The sequence below is a fragment of the Cydia strobilella genome, chromosome 4, assembly GCF_947568885.1.
Source record: "Cydia strobilella chromosome 4, ilCydStro3.1, whole genome shotgun sequence".
NCBI classification, from domain to species: domain Eukaryota; kingdom Metazoa; phylum Arthropoda; class Insecta; order Lepidoptera; family Tortricidae; genus Cydia; species Cydia strobilella.
This window is the reverse complement of record NC_086044.1, coordinates 15793022-15813651: the sequence shown is the minus strand read 5'-3', so window position 1 is coordinate 15813651 and position 20630 is coordinate 15793022. Positions and strand designations below refer to the sequence as shown.

Sequence of the window (20630 nt, the reverse complement as noted above, 5' to 3'; positions counted from 1 at the left end):
CCATAAGTTAAAAAATCAGAAAAAGTGTGGTTTGTTCCAACTAAATACGACTGTGATCGATCAATCAACAGTTGCTGAGTGTGCAGAATCAGTCCAGCTCACGTCTCATGAATCATCCTATAAGTTAGGTACAGTCGCCATCAGATATATCGGAGCGGCCGAGGCGTTCACAAATATCTGAACACGCCTCTATTGTTAGGGCGTTAGAGTGCGTGTTCAGATATTGTGAACACCTTGGCCGCTCCGATCGATATATCTGATAGCGACTGTACTTTTGTGTGTCTAGTAAAATGGCTTGTATAAGCATACATCCCATCCCATTTAATGATTTTGCATGTATACATACATTCATATCGTAAGCACAGGCAATACACACACCGTCATTGAACAAATCAAAGGAAATTTATAAAAAAAAATAAGTAGAGTAAAACTAGCAATTCACAATGTTGTCCACACTCAACTAGTTGTCAACGCACTGTTTTACTTTTTAAATCATCATGATTAGTTGATTACTACTATTACTTAATCATTGTTAAAACTTGTGCTTACTATAATAATCAACAGTACAACGTACCTACCTACCTATTTTTAAAACATATTTTCAGACTGAAACGCAGTACCAACATAGTGGTGTTTGTCATTTTAACGAATAAATTGTCGTTTAATAGTTTACCTAAGAATACTGTTTTATGTAGTTTATGTAAAACACATTATTTTATTTAGGTACGTAACATAATGAAAGGACGGCCCTCTGCCTATCTATTGGGAAGCACAATCGCAGACATTTCTCATTCCACATGTACCCACAATATTTATATCATATAAGCGTACATATAGGTACTCACATAAATCGTTGGTCCTTTATATTATATTACATTTCTCATCACTACCTCAACCTTGTGACATTTTCTCATTCGACTCTACGTAAATACAGGAACATACTTTTTGGAAAAGCCTTAAAACGCATCCGGAAAGAGAGTGGTAACATTCCGGTTTCGACTGCCATTTGACACCGAGGTAATAAACAGGTATTCCGCTGAGGAGTAAAGCGACTCCTATGGCCGTGTCCTTGGGTTGGTATATGGCCGGCACGAAGACCAGGAACCCGATAGCGACGAGGAAGGTGTAAGGGATGGCGAGGTGCACGCGGATGGGGCGCGTGATGTCGGGGCGCGTGCGCCGCAGCCACAGCATGCCCACCACGGATGCGCCCACGGACAGCCACAGCGTTTGGGAGAAGTAGTTGATTAGCGCCAGTACGTTGCTCGTCGACAGCATCAGTAGGGAGAACAGGCACTGAAAATATACACACACAGGCTCATTAAATGCTGTACTTTATGTCAAACAACAAAACTAAAATTCAACATCCCGAAAGCTCTATAAATAGGTAGGTACAGGGGACTTTTTGTACCTTATCTGAAATATCTAAAATCTCTGGTAATCTTTTGAGTTAACACATTTCTTGTTTCTGTCGTTACTCTTTCGACTACTCTGACTACTGAAGGAATTTGGTAGAGCTAAACTGAACTTCTATAGTATTTATCCATATGTACTTACAGATAAGCCAATCTTACCGTGAATAAGAGCGACGGTATGGGGGTCTGGCGCTTTATATGGAAGAGCGAGAAGAAAGCAGGCATGTGTCCCTCCTGCGCGCCAGTCGCGAACAGCCTGGCCGACGTGAACAGCACGCCGTTGACGCCGCCGAACGTCGACAGCGCCACGAACACGGGAATCACCCAGCTCCACGCGCCGAAGAGACGTTCGCCGAATTTCTGAGGAGACAAACAACGTCAAGTTTAGACAGATAGACATAGGTAGATTTATAAGTAGATTCGTTTTAAGTCACTTTTATCCAATGGGTCGAAAATACATATAAGTACTTATATATTCAATAACGACGCAATTAGCATATATGGGTTAAGGTATGACTACGCCATCGAACCAAAGTCTACCGTTTTCTTTGCACTTGACATTTGCCGGTGAGTAAGTTGGCGATCGCTATCGTGGGCAGTCGTGTCATCTAAAATATTTAATTTATTTATATTATAACAAAAATTGTGTAACTGTGTCAAACATCAGCACTTTTCTATAACTGTGAGCTTCACACGTTTTGCAATTCAAAGTGTGTAATGGGGACAAAATTACGCACATAGGGAGACACATTTAACAGAAGTTCTAGAACTCTAAGGACTCCTCCTCCCGAAATAACACCTAGGAATACGGACTCAACTTTGCCCTCTCCAGCACGCTCAGCGCAGCCCGCGTCAGTTAATGTGGTGTCAACCTCTGAAATCCAAGGTTAACTATCCTCGATAGAACAGTGCCTGGACGAAATATGCACTTTTGTAAATGAAGGAAAACTGAATTCGGACCAGAAGCTAAGAATAAACAAAATAAGCAGGAATGTGGCAGGTGGAGTGTCCCAGCTGGCCTGCAGTACCAGGCGGTTAAGCAGGAAGTTTTAGTTAACAATGCTCATCTTAAAGCTTTATCCGAACAGATGAATATCCGAGAACAAATCAAGGAGCTCCAATCCAATTGGCCCTAAAATAGAGTCAAAAGTATCCTTCGCCGACAATGGATAAGGTAAAAACTCATCTATAGTACCTACCAAGACCAATTCTATTGTAATTTGCCTTGCGGAGAAGGGCAAATCCAGCTAGGACACGAGAAAACTTGTATATGTATACAGGACTTGATAAAACCCGAAGCTCTCAAACTACATGTTCGCGGAAAGAGAAAGGACGAAGAACGGAGGCGTTATTATAAATACCGACCGAAATGATGACCTAGAAAAGTTAAAAGCATCACAGCAACTTCGAAAATCAGTAATTAATTTATACATACGTTATTATTACTAATATATTTTCTAACTTACACTTCATTGACCTACTAACACGAAATACCCTAAGATACAAGTATTAAGGTCCTTAGTTTAGATATTGATGTAAGATATGTTAGAACCTGTTACAAGATCTTATATTTGCTTACAAGATCTTATAGTTTGTTTACTTTTCTAAACCATGTTTGTAAATTTTTAGTATTTAAGTACTATTTAAGCGTATTATGATTGTTTTAATTTTTGGATATTTTTTATGAATTTTTTTTTTATCTTACCTTATATTTCTTGTAGCACATTCGAGAATAGACCTACAGTGTGTAAATAACTCCACGTGTTCTCAGTTAAGTACTTTCATGTTTATTTATTAAACAAAGATAATGTAAAGTACCTAGCAACTATAAATTAAGCGCGGTGTAATATACCACGACAGGTCATATCTCTATTATCAGTCTATTATTATAACTATGTGCTACAACAGAGTTATTATTAAGACAAAGAAGATAAAATATGACATACATTAGGCATTTTCCGCCCTACAAATGTCTATTATTATTATCGCATTAATGGGTAGCGGTAATAGTACATTATCATACAAGTGTGCTACATTGGTCATTAGTGTTATTAGTGCAAACGATTGTCATCTTGGCTAGGTCCCTGGATTTACGGTGAACGCTTACCAACATCAGGCGGGAGGAATGCTTGTTAGCCACCAAAGTGGTACCTATATATTTAAAAAAAAAACTACGTAGACCACGGCTTCAATAGAAATACTCTTGACTTTTATTTATTTATTCGTATGGCATACCGCATACTTATACAGTCGCTAATTACTAATTACAATACGATAGGTATAATAAAATCTTCAACCACTGGGCAGCGTGTGCGTTAGGTGAGTGAAGGAACCTTTCTTGACCTTTATAAAGCGGAATAACTCACTTATTGCAATATCTTGCCAATCAACATCATGGCGCTGACGTATAACTTTATTGCACTAATAATAAACTGTAAGCGATGTCGGCACTTTTATTACGCGACTGACCTATACTCACACAATGTTGCATTTCGGCAGTGCGTCTTTAATGGTTAAAACTAGTAAAGGTTTCTTCACTGATTAATAAATTCATTAAGGCCTGGATGGCAAAGCCTCGCTGGCATCCCCATAAAGCTCGGTATGCTCTACATAGAGCGAAGCGATCATGAAGCGATTACGATACTTTACTTTGGGGCAAAGACTGTTATATTACAAATCGCAAGTCAGACCCCGTATGGAGTATTGCTGTCACCTTTGGGAAGGAGCCCCTGTGGATTCGATGTACGAATCGTCTATGATCCCAGACTCACGAGTGATATTGAACCTAAGTCTAAGGAGAGACTACGTTTTGACAGGCGCGCGAGTGACAACGAGGGTCCAACCTTGGTCCAGCCGCTTAAAATACTCTAAACAATCGCGCATCTGTACAAAATACAGCTCTTAGCGGCGTCACGCCATAAAACTGCTACTGAATGTGAGATATATACATAATGTAATGCGTTCCTGTCATTTTCCTTGGCGAGTGCAGTAGGTAAGGCGGTCGTCACACTGCTCCGCATCTCGCAGCGGCGTCCGTTGATGCGTTTTTTAACTTTGTATGTAGAATCTTGATTTTGTATAGAAAAATCGCATGGTACGACACACTGGCTCCGCCTCGACGCGCGGAGTAGCGAGACGCACGACGACTCGCGCGCTCGGACGGAGACGCGGTGCGTGCCGCAGGGTATGTCACACCGAGCTCCGCAGTGCCGTACGGATTTTAGTGCAAGAAGGAAGAAGGCGCAATGGATATCGACGTCGATAAGTTTATGTTTGAAAACCCAAAATTAATTCCAAATCTATTTAGTTTTATAATATCGGTTTTAATCATAATATAAATATAAGGAATTCTTATAAAAGTATAATTGAAGTAGTAGATTATTACTTACTTGAGCGTAATAAGCCAAAGTTTTTTTTCCGCTATAATAGAACGTCGAAAATTTGTGTCCGTGCCAGTAATCATCACTCCAATTTTGTTTAGCAAATAATCAAATGACGCGGTTGACATACGGGTGCAGAATTTTTTTTTCTTGGTGTTGCCTAAAATCTTGGTAATTTCTAGCAAAAGACCCATTTATAAATCTGGTTTGTAAATAGGGATGTACCCAGTGTCTTCTTCGTTTTATGACACGATTGTACAAAAACCAAACTGAAAGTATCACCGCAGCGTTCTGAATAAGTTCCGTTTCCATTTTATCGACTGTGAAATGAACGCGAGACGGAAGTAACGCGGGACGCCGCGCATCGCAGCTCCGGACGGAGATGCGGAGAAAACTCGGACGTTGGTGCGTTGTCTCCGCATGCGAGTCCGTTGCTCCGCGTCTCGCAACGAGATGCGGCGGCAGTGTGACAACCACCTAAGTTTGTGTTACAAAACTTTCATTTGTTGCGTTACTTACCACTGCCACGGCAAACTTCATCTCATCCTTGCTAACGACGGCGAAGTAGGCGACGTTGGCCATCGCGTAGATGATGGTGACCATGGGCATGGCGATCCATATAGCTCGCGGGAGATTCCTGAAACGTATATCACATACTTGAGCATAGATCATAAAAATATTATGACTTTTATGTCTGTCTAGTGACGTGGAGGCGTAATAACAGACTGCTCAATACTAGGAGGATATAACCAAACGGAGTAGCCATTAACATGCAGGCGTTCCCCTCTGTCGTAAATAGTCGGCCAATGGTCATACACAATGTATGGATCGGAGCACATCTCGAACGGTCAATTACGAGTAACTACTAGCAAGATGCACTACGAATAACTATATGATAAACAGAGATTATTCAGTAATAGGCGAAAAGTTGGAATAGGCCTGGCCTGAGCCATACTTTTTCCCAATACCTGGGTAAATTATTTCGTATTAGGTATTCCGTTATTTGAATTGTAAATAAAACCGCCTAGTTCACACTATCGAGGCTGGATGTGGAAATGACTCCCAGCGCATAGTGCGAGATAAACGCTATGAATAATACATGTAATAGGACGAGTGTTCGTGCCGTGTATTCTGAATGGTTGCAAGAGCGAGTGACTTGAGCGAGGACCAGCCAGTGTAACGGGACACACGACAGGCGTCGAAGGAGAGGAGGCCGCGCAAGGCGCCTCGCAAGAGCCTGTGTGGCACGGCGGAGTGGGTACGGTAATACAATACGGGTACGACGCTATATGTATCGCGCCTGCATGTTTCCGCCACGGCTGACGATGTGGTGAAATATGTTCGTAAGAAGATCCGTTACGAGCTGAAAGTGTTCCAGCTGCGATCGCGCCACGTGCACTTTAGCTCGTTCGTGGTGCGCGTGCCGCGGCCGTGATGGGAACCATCGCGAGCGCGGACTTCTGGCCGAAGGGTGTTCTGTTTCGGCGGTTCCGTGGGAATCTGCCGAATCCTACACCGCAATAGAAAACTGTGTCGCCGACATAATTATTTTATAGCTTATAAGATTTTTATTATCTTTACTTAACTGTATATGTTAGTTTGTAAGGTATCTAAGGGCCTTATTAGTTGCCTGAAAATAAATGATATTTGATTTGATTTGATAACGGGACTTCAACATTAAAAACTTATGTTGGTCTTCAATTGACATCGCTCGATGCGTAAAGCGTCACGTTCTAATGTTGCTGTCTTCCCATACAATTTATTTGACGCTATATACGCAGCAAACGGCATCAACCAAAGACCAAAGCATATTAGACGTAAACGCCGTTAATTATGCGCGTGTCAGTGACGCCGTCAGCTAAGGGACGTTGTGGTTATTTTATAGTTGACAGATATTAAATTAAGTTCTCATTTTTGCTACATAGCCTATGTAGCAAAAATGTGAACTTAATTTAATTTAAGCTGATACGCAATTTATATACGCTGAATTTATAATTGATACGCTTTTTTCTGAAAACAGCGTATCATGCGCCGAAATTTAAATAGACGTTTCTCAAAGGCTCCGCCCGTGGTCGTTGAGCGATTGGAATGACTTGGTATGGGCACAACACTACACGCAGTCATATATCTTCCTCTCTTTAATATCGCTGAGTTAAAGAAGATCGTCTGAATAACTGACCCTTAATTACAGCATGAATATGATCTCTTTTGATTCAAAAAGATAGAAAGAAAGAAAACTTCGACCTATTCTTTGTACCTGCGACGTGAAGATAGTATCACGTTACTCAGCTTTAAACCACCAGGAACTTAGATCTAAACTTACCAAGGTAATGAACGACGTCGCATCATGGTTCTCAGTGAATGGAATGATACTGAACGTAGAAAAAATAAATATCATCCAGTTCTGTTTACGTGGAAAAAAAGAACAAAACTTAAATATTTACTGCAATAACGAACTTGTTCCCCAGGTGGACGAAGTAAAATACCTAGGTCTCATAATAGATTCTGGATTAACATGGAATCCCCATACTGACTCACTATGCGACCGTTTGTCTTCTGCCTGTTTCGCGCTCAGCAGGCTACGCCCTAGTCTACATCCTACCAACGTAAGAAAAGCCTATTTCGGCTACTTCCACGCTTCACTAACCTATGGTACAGAACTATGGGCAACAGCCAACCGCGACAGAATATTTAGACTTCAAAAGCGGGCAGTTCGTTGCATGCGTGGAGTCCCCTGGGATCACCCCGCTCGTGAACTGTTCAAGGATACCAAAATCCTCACCCTCCCGTGCCTATATATTCTCGACGTAGCCAAGTATGTGTAGTGAGAGGTAACCTTGAACAATTCCCGACGCGCGGTGACGCCCACAACTATAATACTAGGCGAAGAGGCGAACTGCGTCCACCACGTACGCGTCTAGCTAAGCCTAAAAAGTGTCTCCACTCAATAGGCCCTAAGATATATAACCACATACCCTTAGAGATTAAAAGTGCTACTGGTAAAAGAGGTTTCGTGAATAAACTTAAGGCTAAACTTATGTCTGAAGCGTACTACTCTGTTGACGAATTTTTTGACGGCGTGCACTCTTGAACTGGTTCACAATCCCAAGCTATAGAAATATCAAATAAAAATTTAACTAACCATAATTATGTGATATGATATACTTATATGAACTGACTGTAATCATTTAATAATAATTGTACCTACCCGACATAATTAAGGCTCCTTAAGATAATTATGTCGGGTAGGTACAATTATTATTTAAAAATTCCGGACGATATCGGCCTGTCAGTTAGAACAAAAATTTGACAGTTCCGAACAACTGACAGGCCGATATCGTCCGGCGGACTGATAGTCAGTGGGCCCCTTTATACCTAATATTATATTCATACTGATGTGTTTTGCTATGTAACTTAGATGTAAATAGTTGGATTGTGTGAAAGAGGATATGAGAAAGAAAGGAGTGAGTGCTGAGGTGACGAAAGATAGAGGAGAATGGAAGAGAAAAACATGTTGTGCCGACCCCACATAACGTGGGATAAGGGCAGGAAGAAGAAGAGAGTTGTAAATATGAAATACTGTATTTGACATGTAAAACTATGTTTTATAAAGGAATAAATGAAATGAATGAATGAATGAATACTACATATGTATTTACTTATTCCTTTACGTATGTGCACTCACGATCACTTTTTAGGAATAGCTTTCCCTGAAAAAGTTTTCACCGATGATTAAAAGTACGAGTAATCGGGGTTGAGGATGAAAAACTTTCACCGGTTTTAATTAACTGATAGTTTGAAAACTGATTATTGATTCAACGATTTAAAAGGGTTAGGTAAGGTATCAATACTATCAATCAAAAATAAGTAGCCACTAAACTTTGTTAATTATTAAATAACTTAAAAATATGTAAGCACATTAGTTTTGTCAAATACGTGTAGTTAAGTAAACAAATAATAATAATACCTTTTTGTCCTAGTAAATAACCTAACACAGGTGTTATTTTCCTAATGGATGTCCAATGAAACCTACATTTAACTGAAAAGCAAAGCTGAACAGACGAACGCACTCAGGCTTGTTTGAGAATCTCTCGAGGGATCTACTTCAAAGAATTTAAAAGTCGATTCTTTGCACAAACACTGCTTTAACGCGAAGGTCTTTATTTGCTAAGTTTGCCTTATGCTTATCAGAAAAACCACACAATGGTTTACAAGACATTATTCGCCTTCCATTCTTAGGATTAATCATAGAATTATGAAGCTTAATATATTTAAGTAATCATTTTACATACAATAATGTCACTCACACACTGTAGTATTTTTTCCAACACGAAGGGCACGGTGACAGGTGTCATCTCAATAAAATTTTGAGATTTGGCGTTGTAAGGTTCTACATTGTATGGAGTTTACACCAGTCATCGTACCTTTCTTGTTTGAAAAATACTATAACTATTGCTATGATACCAGACCCAGAGGGCCTACCGCTGAAATAGAAAATCGAATTTTCGTTACTGCCTGTTTATCACTTGCGTATTCTAGCGAAAGAGAGGCAGATAACGAAATTTGGATTTTCTATTTTCGCGGTAGACCCTCGGTTTGCAGTGTGAGTTCGAGTGTCGACCGAAAGGGTTTGTGGGTTTTTTTCTTCAATTTATTTACATACAAGATATATACAGTGGTACTACGTAAACGAAATTAATAACTAGCTTAAATCTAAAATAGGCCCTTGAGGCATTGTACCAAGGATGCTGGCGGCATTTCCTCGCTGTATCGCAATATTCGCAATGCTGATGCGTTGTGCGAGGAAGCCTTCAGCTCTTCGGTCACCAGTTACGTCAACTAGACGCTTCGCGATTTCTGCAAACAACTTGTGCGCGCTGGGACCCCATGGACCTATAACTATTGTTATGATACCAGACCCAGAGGGCCTACCGCTGAAATAGAAAATCGAAATTTCGTTATCTGCCTGTTTATCACTTGCGTATTCTAGCGAAAGAGAGGCAGATAACGAAATTTAGATTGTCTATTTTCTATTTTCGCGGTAGACCCTCGGTTTGCAGTGTGAGTTCGAGTGTCGACCGAAAGGGTTCGTGGGTTTTTTCAATTAGATATCCCTTTCTTTTATAAATTGTAACGTTCTATAGTCGTTCATGAAGGCATTGAAGGCTAAAGCTACAACTTTTAATCTTGCATGCTCCATCATGACAGCTCGTTACGATAAAGAGGACTTGAACATCCCAGAGGGAATAAGTGTTTATCTATGAAGCATTGTTTTACATAATGCTCAATTAGCTCAACCAATTTTTTTACAAAATCACGAAAAACAAGAACTGTACAAGTACATAGGTAGTTAATTCCTCAATAGGATAACATTCCATAATCATAACAGTATAAGTAAACATACAGTATTCCATAGAATATTATGTGAAATATTTGCATAGGTACCTACTATTTTTATCGTCTGCACATTTTTATCGTGTGTTCGTGTGCCTTAACCACGTCATTATAAGAATGGCTGAGCCCTGACTTGTCCTTAGTGGAAGAAGATCGTGCCTTCACGTAATATCGCTTATAACGCTCGTTATTTGTTCCTCTAGTTTCGTATCTTCATTAAATTACGAGTAGGTACCTAGCTATGGTGTTATGTTACTCTTGACACAATCAAATTAGAGTAATGGAGTGAATAGGATTGATTAGTTGCGACCTTATGAATAGTTTAATAGAAGTGTTTGTAGTTATTTTCCCAGATGACACGAATTTTCAGATCTTCCACGTAATAATATTCTACCTAAAACTTCGGTTATGAGGAGGCTAAACGCAAAATTGTAGCAGTATAATTTTAGTATTAAATAGTTTGTGATACAGCCGAGGGATCTGACAAGGAAAATTTTAAACAGATGTACTTTGAGTAATTTAGATAAAAGGGATAAAAGGTAAACCCCGGGCGATGGTCATTTGTCTTTTCTTCTGTCGCAAGTCTCGCGTGCTGCGCCATATCTTTTATCCCGTTCTAATTTGCTGGCTTTACCTGTTTGAAGAACTTACTTGTACGGATCCTGTAGCTCTTCGGTGACGAAGTTGAGGTAGTTCCAGCCGCCGAAGGCGAAGAGACCAGAGTAAAAGGCCAGCGCCACAGTCCCAGCTGTGTACTTGCCCTCCCATGCGTTTTCAAAGTTTTCCGTGTGTCCTGTCAAATTTAATTCACCTTTTAACCAACTTCGAATAGAGGCAGTTGTTTATTTAGGTATAATGTGTCGCTGAAATTATCAATGACACGTCTAGCTATAATTGATCGAAGCGTAGCGAAGGTCTACGCTTTGACTCGGGCAGTTTGCTTTCGTATGTCGGGATGTTCTCCTCTACAGGAGCGGTATTCGACATGCGTTAAGTGACGTTTCGTGTTGAACTTCAGTTGAATGGAAGAAATCGTGTGTTGTCGAATAGGTAAATTTGACATTAGCAATCCACAGTTAGGTGACAACGAAACCAAACCGAACCACGCAGAGTTCAGAGCCATTTTAAACCGTATAGTAGTAAGAAAACAAAGTTGATTTTTGTTGCATAATTTTTTCAATGAATGAGTTTTGGTTGTACCAAATGATACTTTCCACAGTTGATGAACAAATGATTCATTCCACTGTTGAACTGATGTTGAAGCCGAAACTGACAGTTGTGCATCTCGAATAGGGCCCCTGGTCACAATTCTCAACCGATCCTCGTGAAATTTTGTGATTCTATGATTTTTTTGGCGATCCGGTTTTTGAATGTTTTTCAAAATGGCGGTGGCGTAATAGCTCGCGCCTAAACAAATAGTATCGATATCATAGGTTTTTTTTCTTTTTGAGACATGTTTATAGAGTAAAAGGCAAAAAATGTAGAAAATTTGTATCGCTGGTTCAGGCGGTATTTACATATTTAGTTTTTACTCGAGAATAAGGAGCCAAATTTCGTCAGCTTAACTAAGATCTATCATGGCCTAGTTTGCAAACATTCTCTTAGAAGTCGGGAAGTCGCTGGTTCGATCCCCAGTAATTGTATGCTGGGACATAACTTTGTATTTTTTTGCACAAACTTATGTATTTACTTTTTTTTATGAAAATTTTTGTATTGTTGATTAATCAAGCGCGAGCTAAGCGTATTCGTATCATTTTAACAAGCTTTTATTTAACTAGCCCTACAAAAATAATGTTTTTTTTTTGTAATTTCAAAATTTCTAACTTATTTTAAACGGCGGATCCATACATTTATTCAGCTTAAAGCTATGCTGCGAGGTTTACAACTCCCAGAGCCACTAGTTTTTTTTACACCATATTATAACCTCCCTATAATATATTCAGAACCGATAACCTAACGGTCTATTTTAACAAACCTGTATACCTATGTCATTATATGTGTCTGTTATCTATAATTAATACATACTTTATTTACATTCAAATTTAGGTTAGAACATCTGTGAGAAACAAAGAAATTTGATTTGGCCTCTATTCTAATATCAGTCGATATGACGTTTTGTTCGAAATGAAGTGTCAGTTGCAAATTTTGATAATTTTCGCACGTTACTTGATATCGAACGATATGGCAGTCGGACTCTAGTTTATCTCTGAATAAAAAAAATGGTTGTCTGTAAAGTCTATTTCCGGACGATAATTTTATTATTTTGCGTGATAACGTCATAAGTACCTCTGCCTTCCATAGTCATAAGCATATTTAAAGTCATGGCCGTAACGTTACCATGGAGATCTGTCCAGAACGTTACCATGGAGATCAGTCCACAACGTGACACTTTTTCGTGCATGCTAGCGGTGTTCATCGATTTATAAGACGTTATCACGTCAAAAAAATAGCGGATGCGTGACATGCGCAAAAAAGTAGTTTGTAAGTATAAAATTACTTTGCTTTGTTGAAGCTTATAATATTCATGTGGATAAAGCAGTGTATATAACTGTACATAATTAACTAGGCATTAAAATACTCGTGGGATCCTTTTATGAAACTCATTAAATTTGATTCGTTTCATAAACCCACACTCGTATATCTAATCGAGGCATATCTAAAGGAGGCATTCATACATATTTTTGTAGGAAAAAAAAAACAATTTATAGCGCGTGGCGGTGAAGATTTCCATACAAATGGAACTATGGCCAAATTCAGACTAAAATCATTTTATAAGATTGAATGCAGCTGTGGCAGTTCCTATATTGGGGAAACCAAACGCACTATAGCGAAAAGGGTCAAGGAGCATATCGCAGCTGTTAAAAAACGTCAGATAGATAAGTCTGCGGTAGCCGAACATTTGCTACAGTCGGAACCAAACCACTAGATTGAACTCCATAATCCCAAAGTCCTCTCAACGGAACGTCTTTACTACAGCAGGAAGGTACGTGAAGCAATTGAAATCAGAAAACATCGAAATTTCAATCAAAATGAGGGACAGGGGATTTAGTCTTCGTGGAATCCAGTAATTAGCAAATGTAAGGGGGAAAAAACATCCCGCCACATACCATTAGATGTCGTGAGTGTTGTGTGTAGGCAAAGTGACAACCCTAGCGTACAAGTTAATAATCAAGATCAAGTGCGGGTAGTTCGCAAAACCCGCGCGGCAAGAAGATGTTGATACAATTCCTCACCAGTCTGCCTGTGACCACGAACGTAAAGTCACGTTCGAAACGTCAGGCCATAAATAAACGTAAGTTTGTACGCGAATAAGTCCCGTATTCGTTTTAAATTATCAGTGAAAATCGTGTTAGTTAAAATCAGTATATTATATTTTTAATTTTAAAATTCCAAATCAGTGTTTTTGTAAACATTTTAAATCTTTGACTGGCCATAGGTCCATTTGTATGGAAATCGTCACTGCCACGTGCTATAAATGTTTTTCTTGTACGAAAAAATATGTATGAATGCATACTTTAAAGTGACATTTTCTAAAATGAACAATAAATGGCCTACATTGTCCAATTTTTTTAGTGCAAATCGCCACACTGTGATTGTAACAGCCAAAATTGTCACAAAAAATTACATTACATTTTATTTTTTGTACAAAAATCACTTTTTCGTATGGAAAGGTATAATCATTATTTCAAAAATGAATTCCTAGTCCCTAAATTATACGAAAATGATATATTACTTGCCCTAGTTGCTAAGAGCAAAGAAATATAGCATAGATTGGACCTGGGGAGCCGACCCTTTCCCCCTCTCTTTTTGGGGGGTATGCACGGTACGATCTGGTGGCTACCGGGCCAAATCAGCTTTGTTTGACCTAAGGAACAATCGTGCAAAGCGGCATCGCCTGAGACAAAAGTGTATACTCAAGGCGCTTACTTACCCTACTATATGTATAAATAAGGATAATGTAACATTAATTAAATTTGTATTACACATCATGTTATGTAGAGCGGTCGTGTAGCTGTATAGTTGGTTTAAAAAATATTGACAAGGACAAGGAATAATAGCAGATAGCCCTGAGAAAAAGGTCAAACTTTCCTGTGAGTATACTTAAGAACGCGACGTACTTACAGCCAAATGAAATGCATGAATGTTCGTTGCATCTCAATAAATTGGTGGATATGTGACTGACTATACAATTATACAGTTTGCATAATACTCATAATGGAAATCAATTTTATCTCAATTTATTAATATTCATAGACACAGGATAAATAAATAACACGCAACAGAAATAGCAAACCGGTAACGCTAGCGATTGATATACTGTAAGTATTAGGTAGGTACCTATGCGTGGACTTGTTCCAATATGGAAACATCGAGATTATCAAATCTCAACTTAGGTACTCTATATGCACTTCTTACGATCCGATTCCGACCCGATCTAAATAATAAACAAAGGTACCTACAATGCTTTCTGATAACAAGTACATGAACCCCTTGAGATAATAAAACGAAATTATTAATAAAGGAGTGAAGATGTCACCTTGTTTGTGAATCGAAATTTAATACGATTTCGGTGCCACTCAGCGACAAATTTAGATACTTAAGTACCTATTTAAATCTGAATACTAAATTAAAATTGGTCTAGCTAATAATAAGTACTAAATATGAAGTAGCCAAACTACTTATATACCTACCTATAATTCCAACTCAAACCGGTTGCAACGGATGTATCATCCATGTGAGCCGCCACGCGGAGGTGGAAGTGGTCACTGCTAACCGTTTAAATTACTAGGGAGACAATACTGTAGAGTAGAGTCGTTACTAATCGACTTCCTATACAAATATATATCGATACAACGTAGAACACAAAATATTAAAAAGTTATAATAGATATTTTACTGTAAAAGAAGTAATTTAAGCATATTATGAGAAAAAAATATAATACTTATTTATTTTACAAGGAAACTAATGGAATATTTCGTCAGGTGACAAGCAAAACTAATTACTAAAAATAATTAAACAAAACTCAACCTTATTCAGATAATAATACGGTTCACTATGGCTATGAACGTGTGGTGGTACTTAGTGACTTTTGCTTGTCACCCGACGATTTGTTAGTTACGGGTGGGCCAGTGATAAATGCATTAAAAAAAAATATAAATTATATTTTTTTATGTTTTTAAATATAAATTATAATTAGAATTTGGGATAAAGAAATAAATTTTACGTTTTAAAAATTAAATCATCAAGATGTCGTCCGTAGCGGTTGCGGCACTCTTCCAGTCTTGCTTGTAAATTTTGAAAGACTTGACAATACTTTCGTGTTAAGAGATTTCCTGGCTCCGAAACTTCACGAATTGTATAGTTACAACAACAACACATGGTTTCAGCAAGACGGGGCCACCTGCCATACAAGTAACGTGACCCCGGGAAGTTTTGCGTTAAATGTTTCCTCAAAAATTGATATCGAGGCGAGGTGACATTGCTTGGCCTCCCAGGAGCCCTGACTTAACTTCTGCAGACTTCTTTTTGTGGGGTTACTTGAAGAGTAAAGTGTACTCCAATAATCCGACAACTACAGCAGAATTAAAGGAGAATATTCGTCAAGAAATCCAATCAGTATCTCCGCAACTTCTAACGAAAGTCTTTCAAAATTTACAAGCAAGACTGGAAGATTGCCGCGACCGCTACGGACGATATCTTAAGATTTAATTTTTAAAACGTAAAATGTATTTCTTTATCCCAAATTCTAATTACAATTTTTATTTAAAAACAAAAAATGATTTTTTTAATGCATTTATCACTGGCCCACCCTGTACTAAAACCTAAAACAGAGTTTGAACGTGAAACTGAAAAAAAAATCTTGGACTTCAGTTAAATGTGAAACGATGTATTAACTATTATGTTTTCATTGTTTATAATGCACACCTTTATTTCGCAATTGCAACTATTCAAAAGTTATCTAGAAGAAATTGCTCTTTAGCTATAAGATCGCTTGCTATTTACCTCTACTTTTAATCTTTTTCATTTATACATTGTATCGATATCGGTACATATATCCAAAGTCGATAAATGAGAAGTCCCTAATGACAATTAAAACTGCCACGAGAATTCCGGCCTCTGGTCGTTATAAATAAGTTTAAGGTACCATACTAGGTATACTAGGTATTAGCGAGAATACCCATAAAGACAGTGACATGTCTGAATCGAACCACGAAATACTTTTAGATCGTGATTACTCTTCGATTTTCCCAGTTTACTGTAGAACTTTTGACTGTCTGAGATAAGTCATAGAAGTAAGCTTAGGTACTTATTTCTCTATGGATAGGTAAATATAGCTACATATACCTATATGGGTAAAATATATTAAGATCAACACGGTCATTTATTAAAAGTGAACTTACCGATGCAGATGTAGTATAGGCCCGAGATGATGATGACCACGAGCGCGAAGAGCTTGGAGGAGGTGAACACATCCTGGATCCGCATGGTCCACCTCACGCTGATGCAGTTGATGGCCGTCAGGATACCTGCAACAATGACATCGTCTTCAGTTCGTTCATTATGTGCCCATGCAATTTTGCAGCTCGCTGTAGGTACAATACAACCAGCTGCAAGTGCATGGCCACTTTTTGAATGAATTCTATTTTGCAGCTCGCTTTATATGTCAACATCTTGGAATTCGATAAAAAACAGCTAATTAACGTAACTGTTAGCCAAAGTCAATCAAATTATGTAAAACCCGCAGCGAGCCATAGACGCCAAATTAAATCGCGTCTTCAGATCATTGTCAGTGCTTTTACTTAGTTTGCGCTCAATTCGTAAGTGAATTTTCGCCGGCATCTAGTCGATTTTCCGAGCGAGTGGTGCCTTGAGGTAATTAGGTTAAGTGACGCTTCCGCCCGACGTGAGAGGAACCGTCGAACAGTCAATTATGTTTATTGAGCCGCTTATCTTGGAAGAACTTCGATTTTTAATTCATTTGTATATTTCCTTGTGAGTAAATTGTTTTGATGGTGATAAAGATGAGGATAAAGGTGCTTACTGTACTTAGTTTAGTTTAGTAGGTATATAGTTAAGAAGTGACGATAATAAGTTTTTGGCAAACATTAAATTTTTTGCTACAAGCTTTTATCATTAAAGATTAAGCTTCATTAAGCTTTTATCGCTCACTGTAGGTACTTTTTTACCACAGGCAACTAATAGGTACTCATCGAGACAATTCTAAAAACCCCAAACACAATTAGGTTTGCGTTGTTTCATCACAGAGTTCCTATGGCCACCTCCTGTCTTCATCATCAGATCAGCTCGATGGTACCATAATATTGCATTGTCACCCGACTTACATATGTATGCAAATTTTCAGCTCAGTCGGAAAGCAGCAAGTGAGTCTTTTAACTTCCGAGATTTGACCCACACTAACAATATAACACATACTAACAAAGTTAAATAAAAGCTTGTAAAAAATATTTTTACACTTTCAGTCTTAATTTTTAATTATAATACCTACTGTCACTGTCCATACTATTAAAATTATTAGGATAGGTATCAAACTTTACGAGGGGTGACGCTTTAGTCATATTGACACCTAAAAAAGCCAATTACTTAGTGGTACTAAATGAGGTGGTGCCGTTTAGTATTTATGTAATTAGGTTTAATGTAGTGTCGGAAAAGTAAAGTAAACAAACGTGTAAGATAGTTAGTAGTAAACCGGCGTATAAACAATAACAAGTACGTAGGTACCGTGAGAACCACGCGGCATGATAAGATGGATATTTTTTTTGAATACGGAGTTTAAATCATTAAACAATACTATTGTGATCTCCGTTGGCGCACATTTGCTACTAGTGTCGAGTTCAAACATATACTGGTTTTTCTGAAAGCGTACTCAATATGCGACACCAATAACATCACTGGAGTAACACGCTAACCATTCAACAGGTCGACAAGTGCGTAAATATAAGTACCTACTACGCTCGATGTCAAAAATATATATCATTTTTCGCCCTATTACAAGGGATTAAGGCTCAAAAGTGTAATCATCATTTTTGACCTCAACAATACAATAGCATTCAATACCAGTCACTCAATAGGTAACTGCGACGTAAAACCGATCACTCCGATCAGCAGTCACAACAACTCAGTTTGCTTGCCCACGTTGGTTTGAGAGTAAACAAGATCATTCCGATAACCGTTTGCAATCGACAGTTGTATCAAGTGTGCATTGATGAGGTAGCTTGGAGTCAGAAGTCAATGTGAGCAAAATCAACGGGAGCAATGTACTCAAGTCCACTTGGCTTATTATTCTTATTAAAACTTTCCATCTTTAATAACCAATATACATTAATCATGACTGTGTCTACGAATGTGTTGAATAAATAGTACCTACTTAATAGTAGTTTTCTTTCACTATGCAAGTAAATGCGCAGTACGCACACTGTTCATTAATTTACTAGAAAGAGAATGTATCGAACAAGCAACATACTCATTTAGAATACATAGATATCAAGAGATTTCTCTTAACCTGTTTATGGTTATTAACAACTAAATTTCGCTTAACACTGATTTAAACTTTCACGATTTTTACTCATTATTATTCATTATTATTTTACGTGATTAAGTCCCGTCGTTGTGAATAAATAAATTTCGCTTTTAAAAATTAGAAGCTTTTCCATGTTCAATTAGTAACTAATGTAACTATTAGGTCATAGCACAATCGGATTTGGTCTAATCTCGAAATCTCTTCCAAATTACACACTATTTGACATTTGGGGACCTCGAGGAATCGCAGACATCTTGGAAAATGTGTACCATCCTATATAAATTTGCGTTTTACTCTAAATCTACTGTCTCTGTGAAAATATGGGGTAAGGCAACATTAAAGCTTAATAAATTCTACACAAAAAAGTCCTGGATATCTTTGGGGAAAAAATTGATCTTGTTATAGAAAATAACTGCTGAATCCAGATTTAGCGCTATACCCTTTCAGGGGATATTCTCTTAATAGGAAACTTAAAGGAATATGAATTCCACTTTTGTCTATACATTTGTACACGTTATATCCCAATATCAACATTTTACTCGACTGCGACTTAAAAAGAAAGTAGGGTTATGGGTTTTTAATACTGATAATCAGTAAACCCTGTAGCTCAGGATACTGGACGGATTTATTAATAGTATTTTATACAATCGTGATATAATAGAGAGCTTTTCAGTCGAGTACCGTGTTTAAGCAACGAAGCTTGCTGAGTTGCTTAAGTTAAGGTACGAGATTGAAAAGCTTGATTATATCATTATTGTATACAATACTTTTTCTACGAGACAAAAAAATAATACTTTTAACAGTTTCAACTAGTAGAATCATATAGGTAAACAAACCAAAAGTATGCAGCTAGATACGCGAGCTGCCGCAGCCCGCGATACCTTCATACTCGTGCGCGCCCCGGCCTCCGGGCCCGGCGCCCCCGGCGGGTTGGTCAACGACACCTCCTCGTAACTCATGAGGCCCTGGTACCTGCTCCGCGCTAACTTCAATTTTAAGACAGTTTTTTTCTCGATTTTGGCCACCGTAGCCTATGGAGACTAACAAGCAACGCTAAGCGGTTTTCGTAGGGTATGTATGTTGCTATATGAAGGGTGTCACGTGCGCGTTTCTGACGTATGAAGCAATTGTTTCTACTACAACATAAAATAAAATGTTTTTGTTGGCCAACCAATCACAAAGCATATGCGACGCAGCAGCGTGTTTAAGTAGGCTAATTTGCATTGAATCGAGTCTCCTTAAACAAGAAATATTTTATCGAAATGTATGAAGTTCTATTTTCAAAATGTTTATAATTGACTAAACCGTATCGATAAAATTCTTATGCTTGAGTCGGAAGTGCCATAGACTATCCAACGTTGAAAAGAGTAAGGTTGTAGTGTTGCATGTGACTATGGATGGTATAGAAAGGATCGCAATCTCTTATGGCAGAATTGTTGTAAAAGTGACCGCGTTAAGCTTTAAATAATAGTTCCTAATCTCTCCGGTGGCGCTAGTTAGGCTCTGGGACATGAGTATAACATGAACCATATAAGGCAACAAATAACCCGACCAAATTACGTAGGTTGTTTTTGGTAGTATTTCGGTGTATGGTGGCGCCGCCTAATTACTGTTTTTTGATGGACACTTTTCATACATAGAGATTTGGCTCCTTTATACAGTCTCCATGCATGTGACGTTGTAATACACAGATTATACTCGACGAGTAGAAAAAATGACATCTGTAGATTCCTCTTGCCCTTCACAACCTGTTTACACTTGTTTTATTAAAGAAAAATCAATACAGCCGCCTTGAGAGGACGCCGAATATTAAATCATATTTTTACTTCTAGCGCCTAAACTATTGAGTGGATTTCAATAAAAGAAACATCAGTAGATCCATAATTCGTACACGAGTGCTAT

The 20630-nt window shown here is 38.3% G+C and overlaps 1 protein-coding gene across 1 annotated transcript in view; it reads right to left on the bottom strand.

Moving 5' to 3' along the window:
* Positions 1 to 279: 279 nt before the first annotated feature.
* LOC134741063 (large neutral amino acids transporter small subunit 2) overlaps positions 280 to 20630 on the bottom strand; it is a 39986-nt gene continuing 19635 nt past the window's right edge. The window contains exons 3-7 of the mRNA XM_063673825.1: positions 16591 to 16716; positions 10841 to 10982; positions 5315 to 5432; positions 1575 to 1775; positions 280 to 1296 (exon numbers count right to left, since the gene is read on the bottom strand). Of these exons, the coding sequence (XP_063529895.1) occupies positions 892 to 1296; positions 1575 to 1775; positions 5315 to 5432; positions 10841 to 10982; positions 16591 to 16716 (992 nt within the window). The 3' untranslated portion in view covers positions 280 to 891. The remainder of the gene's footprint in view (positions 1297 to 1574; positions 1776 to 5314; positions 5433 to 10840; positions 10983 to 16590; positions 16717 to 20630) is intronic.